This window comes from Populus euphratica, unplaced genomic scaffold, assembly GCF_000495115.2.
Source record: "Populus euphratica unplaced genomic scaffold, PopEup_1.0 scaffold5.1, whole genome shotgun sequence".
Taxonomy (NCBI): domain Eukaryota; kingdom Viridiplantae; phylum Streptophyta; class Magnoliopsida; order Malpighiales; family Salicaceae; genus Populus; species Populus euphratica.
This window is the reverse complement of record NW_011499848.1, coordinates 2225055-2247259: the sequence shown is the minus strand read 5'-3', so window position 1 is coordinate 2247259 and position 22205 is coordinate 2225055. Positions and strand designations below refer to the sequence as shown.

At 34.4% G+C, this 22205-nt stretch overlaps 3 protein-coding genes and 1 long non-coding RNA gene across 4 annotated transcripts; 3 read left to right on the top strand and 1 right to left on the bottom strand.

The window, feature by feature from the left end:
• Positions 1-1630: 1630 nt before the first annotated feature.
• LOC105119146 (uncharacterized) lies at positions 1631-2824 on the top strand. Its single transcript, XM_011017257.1, has one exon. It carries the CDS (start codon positions 1631-1633, stop codon positions 2822-2824), a length of 1194 nt encoding a protein of 397 aa, XP_011015559.1.
• Positions 2825-7614: 4790 nt separating this feature from the next.
• On the top strand, positions 7615-9266 carry LOC105114174 (uncharacterized). Its single transcript, XM_011010643.1, has 2 exons — positions 7615-8098; positions 8251-9266. The coding sequence occupies exons 1-2, from the start codon at positions 7788-7790 to the stop codon at positions 9098-9100; spliced, it is 1161 nt and encodes a 386-aa protein (XP_011008945.1). The 5' UTR covers positions 7615-7787; the 3' UTR covers positions 9101-9266.
• A 2246-nt stretch (positions 9267-11512) lies between these two features.
• Positions 11513-14537, top strand: LOC105114166 (uncharacterized). The gene is made up of 4 exons (XR_840077.1): positions 11513-11586; positions 11865-11973; positions 13971-14251; positions 14392-14537. It is a non-coding gene; the product is annotated as an uncharacterized LOC105114166 (long non-coding RNA).
• A 1506-nt stretch (positions 14538-16043) lies between these two features.
• On the bottom strand, positions 16044-16445 carry LOC105119138 (probable E3 ubiquitin-protein ligase XERICO). The gene has a single exon (XM_011017246.1). The coding sequence runs from the start codon at positions 16443-16445 to the stop codon at positions 16044-16046; it is 402 nt and encodes a 133-aa protein (XP_011015548.1).
• Between the last annotated feature and the right edge of the window lie 5760 nt (positions 16446-22205).

The following is a 22205-nucleotide window of genomic DNA, read 5'->3' as shown; positions in this document are numbered from 1 at the left end:
CAATCACTTGGCAAGTGATCGCCATGCCATCACCACTAAATTCAAATAGAACACTAACTTCTACGTACAAGTTTGCTCATTCATCACAGGAAGAGTTACTGGAATATGAGTACTTCTACATTTTTTTAGTAACAAAATGGGAAAACATCAATGACTTGAAGCTATGGCGAGAAGCGCAAAAAGGTTCCCTGTTTCCTGTAAACGAAGGACAGAAAGAAGACTTTGCAAAGTCCACCACGACACGTTTAAAGGACATGTATCTGTCTCTGTCTTGATAGACTGTGTTGTGTGACACTTTAAGGGCATCATCATCCTAGTTCTTATTTTATTTTTTTAAGGCTTTGATTGAATACAGCATGCCTCAAATAGTATAATCATACCTCTCATCAAATCATTGCCAGTGCATCCAACCATATCAGAACCGTCAATTTCTCCCCAAGAGTCGACTTTTTAGAAAGTTCAGTACTCCTAAGTCTCAAAGTGGGACCCCGCAATAGATCTGTCGGTTGGACACGTGCCCGATATCGGTAGGAAAATGACATAGTATTAGAGGCGTCTTTGTAAAATCATGATGGCTAAGCAAAAGAAAGTGGACAAATAAAAATGCATGCCCAATTTGTGCCTGTTTAATGGGCTACCTCACCAAGCTTCAACTTTTTTTTGCTCTTCCTCATGAGCATTTTTGATGGGTTCCTTTCGTAAACCCACTAATGGAATTAAAAGAGAGACCTAACAATTGGGATTTGAGAAAGGAATCCATGTCATTTTGCATATAAAGTCAATACTCAAGAGTGGCAAGATCTTGATAAAGTTTGACAAAACACCATGGCCGATTGATGGATTTACGCCACATGATTTAAGCACCTTTTTCCTTAGATGTGAGGGGTGTTTAATTCTTGCCTTTTCTACGCAGTGCGTGTGAGATTTACATACCCCGCAAACTGTAGAATTCGTGTGCCATGTCTCCATCTGACGCGTGTATAGAAGACTGTTCTTTATAAATTATTTCTATCAGTATGTAAATACAGACACGATGATGTGTTATGTAGAATGCAAGTGTGAAATGCAAAATATTTACATTGAATGTCTTTTTCGAATCCCTGAAAAACCAAGACTATCAAATTAGATGTATTTGTCTAAATATATAAACTGACGTTATTATTATTTCTTTTTAAGCAAGACACTGTACAAGGATGTTGTTGTGTTTGTAGCGCTGCCAAAGTGCATCTCAGCAAAAGAATTTGAGTTAAATAAGACTGCTAGTTCACTGCTTTTACTCGACTTGTTGTGCGTTCACTTCCCTACACAATCATACCCGCAGGAACCCAAGTGGTTACTTTCATCACTCCTACTTGTCTACTGTTTTCTGTGGAAAGAAAACGTAAAGGTAACGCCTCTATATCAGTCTATGTAATCCTCGTCTTACACTCTCTGATGTCATCGAGCCTGGCTTCTTGAAAAACCAGAACCCTCCACTCTGCTGTCCCTCTTCCCCCCTCCCTAGCAAGCTCTTTAATTCTAAGCTCCCTTTTTAACACCCTAGCCAGCTAGTTCTTGAAACATCAAGAACAGAAATCCTTGAGTTCTTGAAGCTAGTTCAATTTAAAGAGGAGCTAGTTCACCAGAAGCCATGAAAGAAAGAGGCAAAGCCGTGGAGATGTACAGCAATGATTTGTTTGATCAAGATTACAGTACTTCATCAGATCTTCCATGCAAGAAACACCCATCATCATCTTCAGTTGGTATATGTGCTCATTGTCTGAAAGACCGTTTGGTCAATCTAGTATGTTCAGATTGTGGAGAGCAAAGGCTCTCTTCTTGCTCTTGCTCGGAGATCTCTTCCAATCGTAATTCATGCACTGTTGAGGTAGGCAGTGTTGGTCGCATTTCATTCTTGATAGAAAATGAAAAACAAAAAAACGATCAAGTCTCACAGTCTAGTAATAGTACTTCTAAGCCCAAAAGTTCTAGTAAGGATCAGAAAGGAGATGAACTTAATTTCATGCTCAAGAGGAGCAGCAGTAGCTGTGTTGAGATCAAGAGGAAAAGTGGGTTTTGGAGGTTTGGAAGGCTGTTTAGTAAGAAAAGAGGGAAGGGCTGTGATAGGAGCAGTGTCGGGGGTTTCGAAGAGAAAAGTGATGTGTGGGTTGTTGATTACATGGGTGTGTCTAGGTGCAGGTCTCTCTGCAGTTTTAGAGGTGGTGGGTTTTTTGGTTCGGAAGATGGCACCTTTTCAGGTGCTAGGAGTTCCATTTCAGCTGCCAGGAGTTCAATTTCAGCTGCCAGAAATTCAGGTGTCAATGGTGGTCTGCTTTTTGATCCTGACAGAAAAAGTGGGTTCAGTGAGGCAGAGCCACGAAAAAGTGGCTTTGATGGTGAAAAGAGAGATGCTCCTGGTACTGCTTTAGAGCCTGAAAGGCTTGATCCCGGCCACAGTGGACCAAATACTAGACGTGTATTTTCACTTAAAGAAGGGAATTTTACTACAGTGGATGATTCAGGCTTCATTGACTTGAAGTTTGATTTCCCATCAGAATCCAAAGCAGATTTATCTTCTGTAAAGATGGTCTCTTTGTCAGATTCACACTCTGCTTTGGGGAGCCTGAGAGGTGGTGATGCGGTGGCGCTGGATCAATATGGAGGGCATTTTGGTAGTTTAGCGGGAGATGGGCTTTTCAGTCATGGGGGTTCCTGCAGGATCACAGTGAGTGACAGAGGGATCAAGAGGAGCAGAAAAAGTTTCAAGAGTTGGAGATGGATTTTCAGGCAGCATCCAAGTGCAAAGAAGAAAGATGAAGACCTTGTGGTCAAACCCTTAGGTTAATTATTAATTACTAATTAGACTAAATCTTGATTTTTGCTCTGGTATCTTTCTATGCGTATGTGGTGGTCGGATCCTTCCTGGATTCTGTAGTTGCATTGATCGAGTTGAAACAAAAGTAGCTAACAGAAATGAGTTTGCATGACTTTATAGTTTATACTTGAAAGAAAAATAATAAAAAAAGAGAAGAAGAAAGCATTTCATTTCGTTATCTACCACAATACAAAAAAAAAAAAAAAAAAAAACTCAGCTGGGGCTTGAAATTGTCATCAAGATTTTTGTCTTGGTAGAAAACCAAATAATTATAACTTAACAACACGAACGACAAGGGTTTAGTTTGGTCTTTCCCTGTGATTCCCGAGCTGCTTCTGTTTTTTTCTTATAGCAAACGGAGATTTGAATCTCTGATCACTCGAGGAAGGAGATATAATGGATGCTGGCTGAGTGGACAATTTTCTTTCACCGGAGTTTCTTACAAAAGTTTGAAAGGAAGCCAAGAAACAATAATGGGGGCATGTCGTGCTATTGGACCATAATTCACAAAGTTTGAAAGGAAGCCAAGAAACAGCAATGGGTTCATGTCGTGCTATTGGACCATAAATTCACAAATTCATTCATCCCGTGATGCTAAATCGAAAGGCTTTTACGCTTCTATTTGTTCGCGGCTTTCAGGGCTCAGGCCATTTAACATGTGGAATTGGTCTTTGTTTCGGTTTATGGCGTTTTGGACTCTTAGAATTTTATGCAAAACCGGTCCATTGGACCAAAACCTGCTTAACTAGTTGTTGTAGTAAATTCCAGGGCTTTGAAGTGATTGGTGAAGAGCCCGTTTGGGTTGAATTTCCGTTTTTATTTTTATTTTAATATTAAAAATAATTTTTTAAAAAATATTATTTTAATATATTTCTAAATAAAAAATATAAAAATAATTCTGAACAGTCACTTCGGTTGACCCGTTGATAAATCCCATAACTTTTATAGATTTTTTACCTGTTTAGTGTGTATTTTACAACCAGTAAATATCTCTCGTCGTGTTTTTTTGTATGGTTTCATTTTTTTTTGAATATCCTCTCGTCGTGTGTTTTTTTGTATGGTTTCATTTTTTTTTAATGTTTTTTTTATTTACAAAATATTAAATTAATATATTTTAATTGTTTTTTATGGTTTTGATGTACTAGTATTAATTTAAAAAAAATTATTTCAATATATTTTCAATTAAAAAATATTTTAAAAACATCTTCCATCAAATTACTCGCCAAATACACACAATCTTCAGGTGAAAGCATGGAGCACTTTCGCTTGAAATGGATGTAAAGCACATAGATGCATTTGTTTTATTTAATTTCATGAATTAAAGTATTACTCGTGTATAATTTCTGGGTTTGACAGGTACTGCATGACTTATTATCGGTGTTTCTCGATGATATAATATATTTGAAGACTAATTTATACATTAATCAATCAATATTTATTTTTAAAAACTATTTTAAAATGGAATCTTTTATAGAACTTAATGTATTAGGAAATATGGATTTTTATATGATTGGCTCTAATGCTAGTTGTGTTGTTTAATCAATGGAAAAAACATAATGCGGTAGCTCAGCGATTTGCAACGAAGGAAGGATTGGTTGCGTGAGAAAAGGTGAGCATTACAGCGGCTTCCCCCCCAAAAAAGGGGGTTTTTCCGGTTGATTATGTCATTTCTCTCTCTCTGGTATGATGATTTTCTAGCCATATTTATAGAAGGCGAGTGCGAAACGGTAGGCGGCTAGTCACGCCATATTGGGTACTGCCAAGTACGCTTTTTGAATAAAAAATTCTCTTATTTTCCTGATATTACTGTAAACAAATTGATATTTGTTTTTTACCATGCCCATGGTTGAGGGCTGTGATCCCTAGGTGTCGTAGAAAGAGGAACTACCACTGACTCTACCGTGGAATCAAAGACTGATTGCCAAAGAGCGTAGCAGCTCGACCAGAGGGAGAGGAGTTAAAGAGCGAACCGCAACTAGACCTGATAAAACAGCAGCTTTCAGGCATCCAGAGGTCTTAGATAGAAGATGAGCCGATAATAGGACTATCTGAAAGCTTCAAGTGTAGCATTGTAGATTACTAGCTGCTAAGAAAGACTATCTGGTAAATGGATATTGGGTCGATCCCCATTCCTTACAAGCCAATCGATTGGTAGATCCTAAGTATCTGGTTGAGGAAGCACCTTTCAGTTAATAAATCCTCAATTTGAAGTGGCGAGTCCCCTTAGCCCTAGGAACAATGCCTTCGAAAGTGGCAGAAAGCCGTGAGAGACCATTCCATATTCTTTTCCTCTTACCCTTTATTCTACGAATCTATTGGGCAAAGAATCATCGCATTCCTTATTTCCGGGCTTACTCCTGCCTTTCCTGAAACCAAAGCTGCACACTTACAAAGAATCCTTTCCTCCCTCGCGCTGATTTAAGATAAGAGAGCGGCCGTAGGAGATACAGCCAAAGCCGAATTCCAAACCAGATAGCTCATTTCCTTTCCTCAGCTCAGAGAACTTCACTGGCTTGACAGATTAGAATAAGACTGATTGATTCGTCTTCTTCGGGCAAGTTCCAAGACAGAGATGATATTTACCGTTGATTCTATGCACAGTTTCATTCCTTATATTCCCCCTCTTCTTCATCTCTCTTAGTCTGAGTCTTTTCTGTGCTGTGTAACTTTTTTCGAAAAAGGTCTGCCCTACTAAAACAGATCCTCCCTTACCGAAGGAATTCTGTCTTTATTCATTAGTCATCTCGTATCTTAGCTGAACGGTCACCGGCTTCGCTTAACCATTTCGGTCTATGCTGGAGACTTTCTCAGTCCCTCTGGCTAGGCTCTTTGGGCCGACAGTTTCTCGATCAACTAGATGACGCATTTGAACAAAGACAGAACGAATCCAATCCTTATATTCTATAAATAATTTAAACGGATGCCCGTGTGGTGCAGACTCTATTTGAATGGGGTATTCTTGTTACCCTAGTTGAATTAGGCTCATTCCTTCATCTTACTGACCTGTGCATCTCAACCCCAGACAGGAGATGACTTTGATTACCCGTTCCGCACCTGTATGACTGAATTTCATGCTTCAAAGCAGAGTTGAATCAGGCTTGTCTTATCAGTCACATTTTTCTATAACCAAGTTAAAATTTAATTACTTTTATTTTATCAAGCAAAAGTAGAATTAAAGACAGATGACCAATGGATAGTGGTTTTAAATTTGTTTAAAATTTTTTACTTTCATCCTCTTAGTTTGCAATATACCCCTTTTCATCCTTTTATTTCTTACAATTTTTATTTATTTATTTTGATCTATGGTTGATGTACGGAAGAGAAAGTCAAAATATTATGGTAGCGAAGAGAAAAAATATCAATTCATTGATTATAAGATATTTAATTTGTTAGTGATTAGATTTTCTTATTTATCTAGATCACATATGATTTACTTAATTAAATACTTATAACTTTTATATTTATAATTGAGCTTGTTTATGTTTAAAAACAAAACATGTATAAAATGCTGTCATATTTATTATTATTTTTCAGAGAAAGATTTATTTGTTCCGTGGAAAAATATAAGTCAAATAGCCTGTTCAAACTAAAAAGAGAACATACCTGCTATGCCCTCGTGGTTTGATTGAAACTCAATAATAATGAAAAAAAAGAAAAAGAGAGATGCGAGGAGAAATAGTATTTCCTATAGACCACCGAACCACCATCTCTCCATGACAAACAGAACTCCTCAACTCCACCATTTTAGCCACTGCGTACATCACCACCTGACGATCACTTATGTGAACCCTCGTTTTCCTTTCAATTTAACAGAGAAATAATCTGCACTGCCTGTTTCTCTGCTCTGGTTTTCTTAAGTTTGCAAGAACGAGGATGTTGACCCGTGGATGATTGCATTCCATTTCATTGCTGATGTGGCGTAGAAATCATTTAATTTCACCTTTCAATCTCACTCGTAATCCACATGGAGATTGGCGAGCCACGATAGTTTTGCTGTGAGAGATTTTGCGTTGGATTGAGAAGTCATACTAAATGATTTTGAAATCATCCATTCACGGCAATGCCACCGTGGATTTGGATCCTTTTATATTCAAAAAGAAAAAAAACACTATTCATTTTGAATTTAATAATCTATATTGATTAAGATCACGAGATAAAAATTAGGTTATTGTGCTTTTAAGATTTCCAAGATGTTTTGAAATTACTCTTCTCTATTTACCGGTTAAAAAATAAAAATTATCATATTTACCGATAGATTTACCACATAGCAGCAAAATCTAATAAAGAACAGATGCTTGAATCCTGGTGATTGTTACGACATGTACCTTCAAGTTATTTTATTTTAATTTAGTTGTCTCTACTTTTAATGTTTTTCATCCGAACACTTGTACAGTTAATTACTTGTCAAGTAAGATTCGTTAAGGAAGAAACCCGCACTTGTTAAGTAGTTTCCTCGTCAAACCAAACCAATCTGTTATAACTTCAAGGCAATGCCTTTGGATTTCAAATAGGTTCTGATCTCGGGTCTTCTAATTAACTAATTATTTCCCCCACTTGAATTTATTTTTTTAGGTCAAATAAGTATTCCGTATTTAAGTACTTCTGGAAATTTCCTAGCATATGGCATGTCAGATGGAAATGCCTGTGTTACGTGTTGTTTGATTGAATTTTGATGTTTTTGAAATAAATAAGGGCCCAAAACACGTCCATGGGGAACCATTTATGCCCAGTTGCATAGAAAAAAGCTTGCACTGACCACAGAAAACTGAAGTCAACTGGTTGATCATTACCTTACAGAACCAATTATGTAACTTGATCAAGTTATACAAGCCACAGTCGATGAGTTCATTAATCAATACGTATTTATAAGTTAATTAATGCTTAGTTAAAACACCAAGGGAAACACAAAGAACAAAAAAAAAAAAAAGCAATCATGTATGTGACAAGGCCTCTCTCAATGTATCGAAGATATCCTTCAGCTCTTTCATTATCTCCTCCCGAGGGTCCGAATTCTGGTATATTGGTGATCCAAGATGATGAAACTGAACCTACTTGCTGTTTTGGGTTGGTCAAGAGTACTGATTATATTGGAGCCCAGCCGTTTCCTCAAAACAAGGACCTAGAGGTTTTGTTTCCGGACGGGGACTTCACTGAATGCACCCGTGTTCTATTCAATCCTGTTCTTGACCAACCATTGTCTTCCAAACAATACTATGTTATTCAAAGGAAATGGAAGCATAAAGGGTATGTGTCTTATCTCAATCTGCACTTTCTTTTTTATCCTCCCTTTTCTTTTGGCCCAAATTGGCTCTTATACTGTTAATTTGTGCTGTTGGTTATGCTAACCAAATAGTTTTAGTTGACTTAAATAATTATTTCACCATGATCTGCATCAGGAAAGCTTACATAAACAGCAAGATTAAGGAGGGCGTGAAAACAAGTCGTTCCTCCAATCGTACATCCTGTTTAGAGCCACGGCCTTTGGATCCTAACAGCATATATCAACGATTTCATATTCGACAGATAAAATGGGGTAGCTTTGTTGCCAAATCTGTAGCTTCGGATGGGCTGCCTCCAAGATTCTTAAGGAGAGATGGTTGGGAATTGGCTGCTTCAACTCCCAAGGAGTTCCAGCTGAGCGAAGCACCAGGCCTTAACATAGCTCTCCGTGCCCGCCTTCCAGACTTCAGCTTCCCATTGTCACAGAGTTGTTCTGAAACTGTGAAGGTGGGGAAGTGGTATTGTCCTTTCATGTTCATCAAAGAAGGAAAAACACTTGAAGATCAGATGAGGAATTCAACCTATTATGAGATGACTCTCGAGCAACAATGGGAGCAGATTTTTGCTTGTGAAAGTACGTATAATGAAGACAATGCTGTGAGTGTAGATGTTGCTGTCAAATGCCAAGTGGTTAAAATTGGTGGGACAGAAGCTGTGCATGACCAGAAGATTGTTGTTGATGGGGTAATGTGGTTTAGGGATGTTACCGATGTGGTAGGAGAAAAAAATGTGGGGCTGAGATTAGAAATTGTGGAGAGAATGAAGTGGGAACAAGAAAGAGTCGGGTGGGCTGGTGACAGGCAAGTGAGCGTGAAGAGAACCGAGCAGTTTGATGGCAAGGGAGAGTGGAGGAAATTCGGTAGCTATGTGTTGGTTGAGAGGTTTGCATTGAAGAGGATGGATGGAAATGTGGTGCTGACCTTTGATTTTAGGCATCCTCTTCAAATTAGGGGCAAATGGGAATGACATAATTGCTGTCTTTTATTTGCTAATAAATCACCTAAAACTGTACTTTCCCCTATTCGAAATGCTATGAGTTCTAGGCCTCTGAAGGTAGAAGCATGTAAGAAACGTTTGGTGTTCTGCGATTGAAATGTGGCTTTACACCATGAACAGAGAGAGCAATGTTTCATGACTGTTCTTTGCTTCTTTTATTTTTTTCCGTCTTCCTTTGAGAATCATTTGGATGGGCTTAAAACAAGAAATAAATTGGTGGTGGGCTAAAAGCCCAACCCAGTGTGCCCTCGTAAGCTAAACCCTAAAGAACCTCGACCAATATATTCATATGAAATGAACCTGAAACAAAAATATCCTCTTGCCTCTCACCGCAAAAACTCTCCTTCAAGAGCGGGAAAAGGAAAACTGGGCTTTTGATTTCTCAATGGCTGAATTAGGTATAAAATAAAATGGTGAACGTAATGGATCAAGATCAACAATGGCTACTCAATTGCCTGAATACCACTCTCGATCCTAACCGGGAAACCCGTTCCTTCCCCGAAGCCTCTCTTCAACCAGGGTCACTCCCCTCCCTCTTCTCCTCGGAATATTTTCCGATATCATCGATGGAGTCTAATCGAATATTATTTCTCCAGGCTTTGGAGTCGCCCATTATCAAAAGTTGCTGTAAATAAGGAACTTCCTTTTGGATTGTGTCAGATATCCTCTTAGATTTTGTGATTTATTTTAACTTTTTTGTTAATTTGATTTGTTCCGATAATTAACTTGATAATTACCTAGCTGCGGTACTATTAACGCAATTCATTAAGAGACATTGGCATGAAGGCGAGGATTCGCTTGAGCCTCCTGTTGTCGCAACTGAAGGGAAGGTAGTTATTATGACCACCTTTCCTTCTTTTTAAATCTTGAAATTCATAAATCGAGACCTGATTTTTAGTTTATTCCTCTTCTGTCATTAGCAAGTTACACGGAGACTACTTTTACCTTCGTTGGATGATTCTCACCGGAAGATTTGTACCGCTATTAGTATGGCTACTGCTTCGATTGCTGTAATGACTAGCCTGAGAATTGGCCTGATTTAGTGCCGTTTCTTTTGAAGTTGATTAACGATCAAACTCATATGAGTGAAGGTAAGTCTTTGGAATGTTCGGTTTGGTTGTGGTGAAGTTTTTTTCTCCCCCCCTTTAAATTTGAGATTGTCATGTACATTCCAAGCTAAAGTTGATTAACGATCAAACTCATATGAGTGAAGGTAAGTCTTTGGAATGTTCGGTTTGGTTGTGGTGAAGTTTTTTTCTCCCCCCCTTTAAATTTGAGATTGTCATGTACATTCCAAGCTAAAGTTGATTAACGATCAAACTCATATGAGTGAAGGTAAGTCTTTGGAATGTTCGGTTTGGTTGTGGTGAAGTTTTTTTCTCCCCCCCTTTAAATTTGAGATTGTCATGTACATTCCAAGCTAGACATTTTTAAATACATAAATAAATCCTCAAGTTCTATTTGTCAAATTGAATCTTGAGTTTGGATATCTTTATAAGTGACCAGTTCATTGAATCTTGACTCGAGAAAGATGACTATAGTTGATGTTGGAATTTGTAGTGCATGGAGCTCTAAGGTGTTCGGCCCTTCTCTCTGGGGATCTAGATGATACTTTGGTGCCAACATTAGTACCGGTTTTGTTCCCATGCTTGCACACATTTGTATCGTCACCTCAGGTTAGTGTTCACAAATTTTGTTGCTATTTTGAGAAAGCACTATTTGAGTGGTTTTAGTTTTCTTGTTGGTTATAGAATGGGAGGTTTCTATGAATGGAAATAGGAACCTGTTCAAAGAAAAGATGGGTATGCTAGTGCATGTGCATATATATGCATGCTAAGTAGGTGACTGAAGAAAAGAGCAGGACCATGAGAATTGCAATTTTAACACAAGCACAAGGGATAAATTTAGGGGGTTTTCCAAAAAAGAATCTTAAAATTAGAAAATATATATCGAGCATGAGTTGCCAATCATCTTTGCAGATTGACATAGGACAACAGATAAATTGGGTTTCAGTTCTTGATCCTTTTTGCCTAAACCGCGAGTCCTCGCTGCTTAGCAGATTTCAACCTTTTCTGGTCCTCTAAATATGGAGTCTGTTTTGATGAACTCTATTTCGTATGATGTAAATGTAATTTTGCACGTCAGTGGCTTTATGGTTTCTTGATGGTGCTCCATCTAGAGCTTTACAATGAAAATGATTCTTGCTGACCATGAATTCCATGTAGAATTTTGTTTCTTGACCCTGATTAAATTCTTGGCTTTGTAGGCTTGTCGACCCTGGTCTGGAAAGTTCTGGATCTCTTTTTGTTGGGAGTTACATTTTACAGCTTATTTTACACCTGCCATTGCAAATGGCAACGCATATCCTAGACCTGGTAGCTGCTCTTGTTCAACGAATGCAATCGGCTCAAATAGTGGGGTTGAAAAGCTCATTGTTGCTCATTTTCGCTAGATTGGTATGTGCCTTCAATACTAGATGCTTCAGCTTCAATCAACTCAAACTATGTCAACTTTCTTTTGCCTAGCTAGTAGGGCAATGCTTAAGGATATTGTCAAATAATTTCTTGCAAAGATGTCAATCATTTCACTAATACATAGGGTTTCAATCACTTGCCTTGCATCCTCTTTTATTTACAAACTGCTGTCTTATTAGCTGCTATGGCTAAGATTTCATGGGTACTTCATTTGCTTTTCATGGACTGACTTTTGCACGTTCTGCTTGTTTAAAACACAGGTCCATATGAATGCTTCTCATGTTGAACAATTCTTTGAGGCGCTGATAGGTATACCAGCTGAAGGCTATGAAATTGTTTATGTGATGTCAGAATGGACTAAACAGCAAGGTAAGTATGCTTCCTAGTTGCTTTTGTTTCAATTTACAAATGTGTTAGGGGTGATGATATCTCCTGGCCACAGCTGTTCAATTCCCTGGTTCTTTCCTCTCTGTCATTGTTTGTTAGCGACAACTTTTGTGCTGTATTAATCACCTTCTGTTTGAAATTTTTCCCGTGCAGTACATGCCCTTGCTAGATTATAATGTTGAATTTGATTTGATAAATTGATGGAATCTTGACTTTTTAGCAGGATTCATTGGATTTAATTACCAAATTTCATTGAAATAATATCGACTAATAGAGAGAGTACTGATCCTAATTGTTTGAATCTCAAACTAGTAACATGAGTCCATTTAAGTTAATTGTCTGAATCTCATCTTTTCCCAAATTCCACAGTTAAAGGAAAATCAAGTGCTTGGTGCCATGAGCTATTAATTTCCATGTTCGTAAAACACTTGTTAAATATTATTATTATCAAGAAGAAAAAAAGAAATTGCAGATTCCTCATTTCATAAAACACTTGTTAACTATTCTTATGATTAAGAAGAAAAACGAAATTGTGGGATCCTCATTTCTTGTATGGGATTTTGCTAAGTTATATTCTATTCTTACAGTAAGTATCTCATTTGTTAATTAAGATAAATAGCTTGGAATTTCTAATTTCATCATTTTCCTCTTTCTTCCAGTTTATAATTTCCTTGAATGACGGGTGTGATTTATATTGCTGGCTGTGTAGTTTTTTTCACCTGTAAATTTATCAGGTTGTCTCCCACTTTTAGTTTGTGTAATTTGTACAACAGATTGAAGTTTATTGAAATCAGCTCTGGTTAGGGTAAAAGTAACCTATAGAATGAGGAGCCATTTTCCTCCTACTTCAAACCTTTGCGCTATTTAACATGGAGAAGATCTTCTGTTACGCCATTCCTGATCTGATTTAGTTTATACAAATTTAGAAGTATTTGATTTATTAAGCTTCCAAATCATTAGTGGATTGGAAAGAATTTAATACCTGAAAGCTTGAATAAAATTATAAATGGAAGTATTGTGAAAGTTTTCAGTATCTACATGGGAGCCATTAATTTTTGCATATATTTTTCCTATATGTGCTCGCTGTTGAGTTCAGTGGGTTTTACTTTTTTGAGGTACTCTTTTGAATATTCTAGTTCACTTGGTTAGAATGTCTAAGGGTCATGTATCTTGCATTTAAATTCATGTACAATATATTTATATCTGGATGAACTAATTATAAAACATTTCCTTGTATTTTTTGTTTTTGATAAAGCATAATGACTGCAATCGATTTGTAATGTTTCTGTCCTTGTTTTCCGAGCTATCGATGACATAACCAAAATGAACTAAATTGATTTTGAACCCCAACTTTCTAATTGAATCCAGGAGAGATTCAAGTGGCCTAAAAAATTAAGGTCACAACCAGTGCTCTGGTTCTGTTGTGATCCACGAGGCATGCTGAATTGAGTAAAATTAATGTGCAGGGACATATAAAGGTTCATCCTTACGATTAAGCTTTGAATGCGCATGTTTAGATATGCAAGCTTGTTCCTTACAATGTTTTTGCACATCAACTTGTAGCAATGTTCTATACAAGACTTTGAGAAAGCAAGTTCCTCCCCGATAATTTTTTTCTTTCCAAAAGGGCAATTTTTCCAGACATCATCACTTAGCTATATTAACTTCTAGCAGATGAACCCTTAAAAGACATGGAATAATTTAATTCTCCTCCCTTTCATAATATTTGTCCCATATGTGAGGGAAAAAAAAATTGTTCAAATCGAAAAATAAAAATAAAATACTATAACCAATTTGTAAAGGGTATATTACATAGTTAAATGAACAAAAAAACAAATTAGCATCTTGGGTTATTTTCATTTTCTTAGGTATAGTACTTTAACCTCAGTGCGTGCTATTTTATTTTTATTGTTAATAATTGACAGGGTATATAATCAACCATTTATGCGCCTTCCTTGTCTGGTCTCTGTATGTTGCAGATATTGGCTTTGTTGGCAGACACTGTGATCGAATTCCAAGAACAGGCAATAGCTGATGATGAGTTAGGGGCATCCTTTTCAGGTTTCTTTAATGTCATTGCCCCCGTAGCTGCGAGGAATAGAACTCTCAAGGTTTGAGTTAACTGTTGCAGCAGGGGAGCGCCTGGGAGGAAATTTAGTCAGTGGTGGCAGACTCTAGTGTGCTGTGCTCTGCTGCTGCTCCATCATTCGGCAGAACTACGCCTGGCCAACTCGAAGCAATGGAAAAGGCATACAAGGAGGTGTATTGATATGAAGATTTTACCGTTCTTTTGTTATATTTTCCACCCGTCATATTTTTTTAATTAAATCATGTTGTTTTGTATTTTTCTCTCTCACTTGCGCCTCCCCCAGTACTAACCAAAATTTTGTGATCTTCAAGGATGAAGAGGACGGGGACGATGATGACCTTTGAGTGTTTCCGATCCACTCAATGAGGTAATTAGCATTATCCTTTTTAATTATTCAATATTATCTCCTTGTACTCTCCATTGTTTGAATGGTCACTTGCAGCTTTAATTTCTTGAACTGTTCGTACCGAGCAAATTAACTTGGTAAGTTTAAATAAAAAGAAATTAATTAGTAGAAATAGTGTTTTTAAACCTGGTTTGAAGATCTACATGGATCTATTCATGGTTTTTAACTGGGTTATTTAAATCAATCCTATTGTTTTAATAAATTAAAATGATGTTGTTTTAATAAAAAAATAATTAATGAGTTGTAACTAATTTTTTAATTGGGTGATTGATTACTAGTTCGGATTTAAAAATATTATTTTTAACTATCTCTATTTTTTTTATATAAATCTAGGCTGATTCTAGTCATAAATTAACTAGGTTTTGGGTTTTTGGATGGTTGGGTTGAGTTTTAAAATAATAACTAGAAATATTTGAAAATTTATCTAAAGCATTATCAAAGAGGGAAAATCATGAAAAGGGTATCATGGAGATAAATGGGCACCTGTGAATCTTAAATATTGAAAATACTAAGTGTTGAAATGAATATTTGTCATAGCTTAAAAAAATTGTGCAAGAGAAGATAACACGCTACAGAAGGCCAATGATAATATACTTAAGATTAATACATTTACGCTATCACATGCTGCTATCTCGTTGGTGCATAAATGCCAATTTCTGCTACAATTTGTAGACAGAATGGTGTTGTGCTGTCTACTAAACAGTGTCTCTACTATGCAACTATGCTGCTATCTCGTTGGTGCATAAAGGCCCTCTTTTGTTGGGCTGGGGGTGTTTGGGTTCAATCTATCGATTGATCAAGAAAACTTCTGTCAGTTGCCTTGTAAAGTGAACATTAACTTTGTTTTTAATGGACATACTTTTCTTTGCTTTAGAAGTTAGATTCTTAGCTCTGGATTGCCGTCCAGATAAAGATTTACTAAAAATCAATTTTTTATTATTTAAAATTTTTTTATATGTTTTTTAATGTAAAAAATGAATTTAAAAAATAAAATAAAAAAATATTATCTTAATATATATAAATAATATGTAATATAGAAAACTGAAAAATAATGATTTTTCGTTTATGGTAGTGGACAAACTAACTTATCCACCCCAGCAACGAGACAAAAATCTCAACCTCGTATTTTCCATTCAACTCTCTCCTGAATCATGCTTGAATCTTAGCGAGATTTTGAAAGATTCACCAAAACTAACTAAAACAACACTTATCAAACATCAAAAGTTTATTACAAGCATGACTAAGAGCCAACATACATGACATTGCAGGAGTGTCATTAGAGATTCTGAGAGGGAGATGGCTTCACCCTTTCAGGTCAATTAGCTGACTATGCAATATCGGAAGAATAAAAAGACATCACATACTAACAATGAACCTTCAGCTTAACTAGTCTGTCACGTGCTCAGGAATTAACGACCACTTCGTGCTTGAGAAGTTTGCCTCAATAGCAACTCGTTAACGAACATGCCATGATATATATTCTGAAGGAGTGGGGAGAAGGTCATTACTCCGTTTTACTTTCTCCTGAGCGAGGTACTAAAATCTTGAAGACTTGATTCATCGTAGCCACCATGTATCACGTTCATCGGTGGATTTGAAAGAGCAGAACTTGAACGTCAGTACTTCTGTTCGGCGCTGATCAAGGATCAATGTTCTCCGGAAAGCAAGACTTCCTCGGCATAGTGGGCAAGTCGATTGCCGGAAGTCAAGCCATCTGTATAGGCATGCTCTATGAAAGATATGCCCACATCTCAGCTCTCTGATTTCTTCGCCTTCTTCAACGTCATCTAGACACACGGCACATTCCGCAGGAGCTTCATTGATCACCGTGTTTAGTTCTTCACCAATTGCAGTCACAGCAAACAATTCGTGTTCTTGGAAGCTGAACGGATAGTAACACAAGAAATTAAATGCCCATCTGAGATGGGCAATAATGAGATTTAAGTATTTGATGAGCATGATTGATTGACTCTAGAGGTTAATTTTGTTGCAAAAACAAAAATTAGAAAAAGAGACAAGGAGCTGGGAGAGATGAACGAGGAGCAAAAGGTTCTGTGTCAAAATAGAAGGGGCAGTGGGTTATCTTTATAGACTTCAGTGGTGGCGGGCAATCGACCATGTCTAGCAACTTTTCTCTGACTCAACACGTTTAAATGACATATTACTCGTTATCAAGGTTGTCAATTTTATTTCAATAAATATTTTATTTTTTAAATTAAAATAAAATATTTTAATTTTATAATATTTTAACATGTTATTTTGAAATTATACTCTCTCTCTCTCTCTCTATATATATATATATTCAATAAATATAATTAAAATTTAAGATAAATTAATTATAAATTATACAATACAAACACAATACTAAATAAATATAATTTAAAATATTTCTAAATAATTAAGATTAAATAGAGCTTTAACTTAAAGTAATTTAATTTAAATAAAATATCAAATATTATGAAAGTAAAATATTTTAACACAAATATTTTAAATATAAAGTCAGGTCAGTGTTATCAAGATTTATGAAATCTAAATCAACCTTTATTTTGCTCAAATTCCTACAAAGTATAAACATGAAAAAAAAAACAATATGGATATAAATCATATATATTAGTGATAAATCTAATTTTAAAAAATTAATATCATTGTTAATGAAAATAATATTAATGATTTTTAATATTATTATTAATATCATTGTTATTGAAAATAGTAATGAAAAAAAGCTTTTTATACTTAGGTGGTTTAAATAATTAAATTGAACAAGATTCAATTTAATTTAATAGCTTTTCAAGAGCGGAACGAAACATGTGGAATGAAATCGAAATATTCCAATCAAAATTTAGGTAAAAAATTCAGAACAGACCGAGATTTAAAATGAGATAAAAATCATTTTATTTTTAAAATTGATATGGAATATTTCGATCATTTTAGACGAAACAAAACGAAATTGACAACCTTACTTATGACACCATGTATACTATTATATTGAGTGAATAGATAGATTTCAATTGAAACATAAATATTTTATGTTAGCTGAACTGAAATCTCTTAAAATATTTTTTTGGAGTTGATTTCATTCTTGCCGTGTTTTTTTATTTTTATTTTTTTTAATTTCATGCAACATTTCACATAATCACACCCTAATAAATTAGCATATAAAATCTCATCTATCAATAAGCCATATTTAAAATATCAATACGATATATAATTTTACTGCGAAAATTATGCTCGGAAGCGCCAACAAGCCCTAAAGTGGAATGATAACATATAGCAACAGTGAATGAGGTGGTCAGTTTTTGTTTTTTTGAAAAACAAAGTTTCTTCTACACGATCTCTTAAATTTCCTGAAACGTGCATGGCAGATTATTTTGGAAAAGTTGAATGCTTGGCCTTGGCTACGAAAGCATGTTGCTTTTTTCTGGACAGCTGAAAACTAGTCGACTTTTACGTCAGTCAGATTATAAGGACAGATCGTTTTTTAATTTTAAAAATATTTTTGAAAGAATTATTATTTTTTATTTTAAATTAATATTTTTAGATTATTTTAATACAATGATATGAAAAATAATTTTTAAAAAATAAAAATATATTATCCTAATATATTTCTGATTAAAATATATTTTAAAAAATAATTATAACTACATTTTCAAATAAATTTTTATAATATATTGAAAATAACTGTTCATGATATATCCCTTAAATCGGAGTTACAGAAAATAAGAAAGTTAATTACCTATCTATTTAATACATATGAGGATCTTTTAATATTTTAACATTCAAATATGAGCTACTATACGTGTATGATCAAACCTTCTCATTTTCCTTTACATCGAAGAAACTGGCTCTGCCGGCTGTTGCAGCAGTTGAATCTCAAGGCACCCAGTGGCGACGTCGAGGTCTGGTAGCTAGGTTTGTCCTTTTCAAGTTCCCTTTAACGTGAGGCGAGCTAGAGCGGAAGTTTTGTTGGAATTTTCAAGATTTGAAGGTTACAATCAACAGTGATGAAGTTCCACCGAGGTGGCGACCAGAAAGAATACAGTGAATTAGGGGACGCGTCTTAGCTGGGTACTAGTAAATTCTGCCGTGCGTAGGATTATGCTTTTTAAACTTAAGAAAAATATTGGGACTATCAAGATTTTTTTATAGAATATTATTAAGTTTAATTGAGTGATTTAATCTTGAAATCTTTTAATTTGATCTCATATTTAGTTTGAATTTTTAATTAAATTATATAATAAGTGATTTAAAGCATATTAATTAATTTAATAAGTTCAAAAAACAACTTTGAAATATTAAGGTAATATCAGATTTAATTTACCTCGGTTCCTACAACCTGGATTATGAATTTTAATGAGTTTAATAATTTTATTATTTTTTAAATTATTTTTATTTAATTTTATAATGAAAATAAATACTTAAAAAATCGTGTATCAATTGTAAAAAAAATATTTATTTAATATCATAATAACTATATAAAAATTAAGTAGAGTTATGAAAACAATTTTTTAAAAAACATAAAATTATAAAAACATATGAGAGCTGATTCAAAGTGAATTAACTAATTTAATGAGTCTAAATACAATTTTAATAGTCAGTAAAAACATGACATAATTTAAAAAAAATATTAAGATAATATTTTTTTTAATATTGAAACAATATCAAATTTAATTGATGTCAGTCATCCTGCGACTTGAATCATGAACTTTGATTAGTTTAATTTTATGATAAAAATAAATGCTTGAAAAGTTAAGTATCAATTCTAAAAAAATATTTATTTGATATCGTAGTAACTTTATAAAAAAATAAACAAAAATAAATCATAAATTTTATATATTGATCAATTCAATATCAATATTTCAATAATATCATGTTTTAGAACCAAAATAAAATTATAATTAGAGTTACAATTTTGAAACGCAATATTATTGACATACTGTGTTTTTGAATGGCGACACCCTTAAATTATGTTATTTCACCAAAAGATTTCATCTTGTATTACTTCGTTATTTATTTGTATTTCTAATGCTAATTACATAATTTACCCTCTATTTTTATATAAAATAATTGATTATTAAGGAAAAACTAAAACAACAGTGTGGTTTTGCATGAGATGCTCGCGGATTAATATTTTGCATGGTTTGTTTTTTGGTGTCTTTGTGTGGCTTTACATGATGGTGTTAGAACCTTACAGATATAACATTATTAGCTTATTTTTTTATGGTTAATTATTGTTATTTGTTTGCTTTATTTAAGTAAATAACTTTTATCTAGTATCTTTTTTCTCCCTAGAAAAGACTAATACCGCTTTATATTAGTAAAAAATCAACCCAGAAAGGTGTACTTCAAACACCAATCCAATTAGTGTTGGTTAAGTACCATTTTGACTAATATGAATGATTTTATAATAGTCTTTTTGACCAATATTTGTCTTTCTATAACACTAGGGTTTTTTTTCAACCAAAGGTATATTAATATCTGCAAACAAAATTTTATGAGTTTGAATCCTCTCACTCTTAGAATATGATGCACCGTGAAATTCAAATCAACAATTAGATCTTATCTTTAAATCAAATAATTTGCCAATTATATTTTTTGAAAAGCTACCTATAAGTGATGCACGTTCAAGAATACTACCATGATTCCTGCACACTTCAAGATTCAACCATTAATTTGAATTCAAGAGTTTGAGTTCTCGAAAGTACATAATCTATCATGTTCTTGGATCCAATCCAAGTTTAATATTTATGTTTTTTTTAGAAAATAAGGTGAGGAATAATAAAGAATTAGATTTAGGTATTGATGAGTTTAAAAATATAGACACTGGCTATGTTATAGTTTTTTAATGCATGAGGAGCAACCAAGAAACTCCATTGAAGTACGAGGAATAAGTTATTATGAACTCCTAATAGCTATTGCTAGCTTTTCAAGGTGGGCTCCTGTTTGGACCTGTTTCACACGTGCCATGTTTATAATCCGATTGTTTCCTGGGAGTAAAACATGGCTTGCGTTTCTTCGTGTTTCACGTGTGTCGGCTCTCAACAATATAGTTTCAATTCATACGCAAGCTCAAAATATATCTTATTATAAGAAAATAATAATAATAATGTTTCCAGTGTTGTTGTCATACTCTTTTTATTTTAGATTTTTTAGTGTTTAGGAATTTAAATTCACACCTTGTAAGAGCGGGAATCGCAAAGATAATCAGATTTTGTGTTGCACAGTAGCTCTACGTTCAGGAAGACGTCAAAAATAAATAATTATAAAGGATACGAGAGAGCCATGCCTTATTGTTTTTGTATTTTAATAAAAAAATTATATTAAAAATAATTTTAAAAATAAAGAATATTATTTTAATATATTTTTAAATATAACCGGTGGCAGGACGTGAGCCTGAATTATTCGTAAGAGGCTCACTTTCATCAAATTAATGTGCATTGCAGGTAGAAATTAGTCACTTGTCTCTCGTCAATTCGATGACCGACTTTTTTTTGTTTTTGTCGGCGAAAGAAATTATTGGAGCCTCGTAAATGAGCAGGAGAAACTAACCGTGGCCCCCCCTATATTTGGCATCCTAGTCGCTGGTCAGGGAGCTTTCACGGAGTGTTCCACGCGCTAGATGGGACAGGGAGCAAGAATATTCCATTCCAAAATTTATATAAACTCCGTGTTAATTAATAAGTAATAAAATATGAATTTTATAAATAATAGAGTATTGATAACTCACACAAAATAAAAATTGCATCTGTTTATATAAATATCTTATACAAAAAAGATTGTTTACATAATATTACTCTTGTGATCCCACTAATAAAACACTTATTACTCCAGTGTGTGTATTTTGTTTCTAAGTGGGGTGTTTGTGATAGCATATATGTGCTTCCATTAGTTTTTATAGATTATAAAGTTAATAATCAGTTAAATCTCAAATAATTATTAATATTAATAATTTTAGAACTCAAATCTAAAATATAAAAACAATAAATTTTTTAATCTCAAACTCTTATTATTGACCGCCTATTAGTTGGATATTATCTATCAATATTATAATGACCTGTCGCTGCTAGATGCATGAGCACGCATGGTTGATTAATGTATTTCTTCGCTCAAACAATCAAATGATTTACTTAATTGGCACGTAGGTTACTTGACAAGTAACTTGGCAGCTCCTTAAATTTATTTTAGCAATTATACATGCCCAGCCACATGCTTGCTATATTAATTATAAAATTGTTAATCTATATATATATATATATATATATATATATATATATGGCCGTTCAAACGAGAAGTTATGGTGTAAATAATGTCATTTAAAAGCCATTGACTGAAAAAGATTTTCTGGAAGTAATATCGACCCTCGAAATAGAAAGAATAAAGAAAGTAGAGGTTCTGCTGTTTTCTCTGATAGTTTTTTTCGAAACGAGTTTAAACATTTAGTTAAAGTTTATCGAAAAAAATAAAATAAAAAAGGACTTATCAAGAATTTATTGGCGACGAGAGAGGCAACTTCTTCTGAGCCACAAATAAATAAATAATAAATGAATGGAGAGCTGAAAAAACAAAAAAGAGAAATACATGTGAGGCGCGTGGGCTCGTCCGAGTACTTTCAGAACCTGACCCGATCTAGTTATCTAAGATAATAAATCAATCTGTCAGTTGGGGTTTTAAAATAGCACGTAAAAAGGAGGAAAAATTGTGAGGAAAAATCAGTTTAAAACA

What these genes read in the sequence shown, in the direction of transcription:
- LOC105114174 (XM_011010643.1), top strand. Translation starts at nt 7,788, where the DNA reads ATGTATGTGACAAGGCCTCTCTCAATGTATCGAAGATATCCTTCAGCT. An exon ending in AGGAAATGGAAGCATAAAGG is followed by an intron (nt 8,099 to 8,250) that starts GTATGTGTCTTA and finishes GATCTGCATCAG; the next exon opens with GAAAGCTTACATAAACAGCA.
- LOC105119146 (XM_011017257.1), top strand. Translation starts at nt 1,631, where the DNA reads ATGAAAGAAAGAGGCAAAGCCGTGGAGATGTACAGCAATGATTTGTTT.
- LOC105119138 (XM_011017246.1), bottom strand. Translation starts at nt 16,445, where the DNA reads ATGCTCATCAAATACTTAAATCTCATTATTGCCCATCTCAGATGGGCA.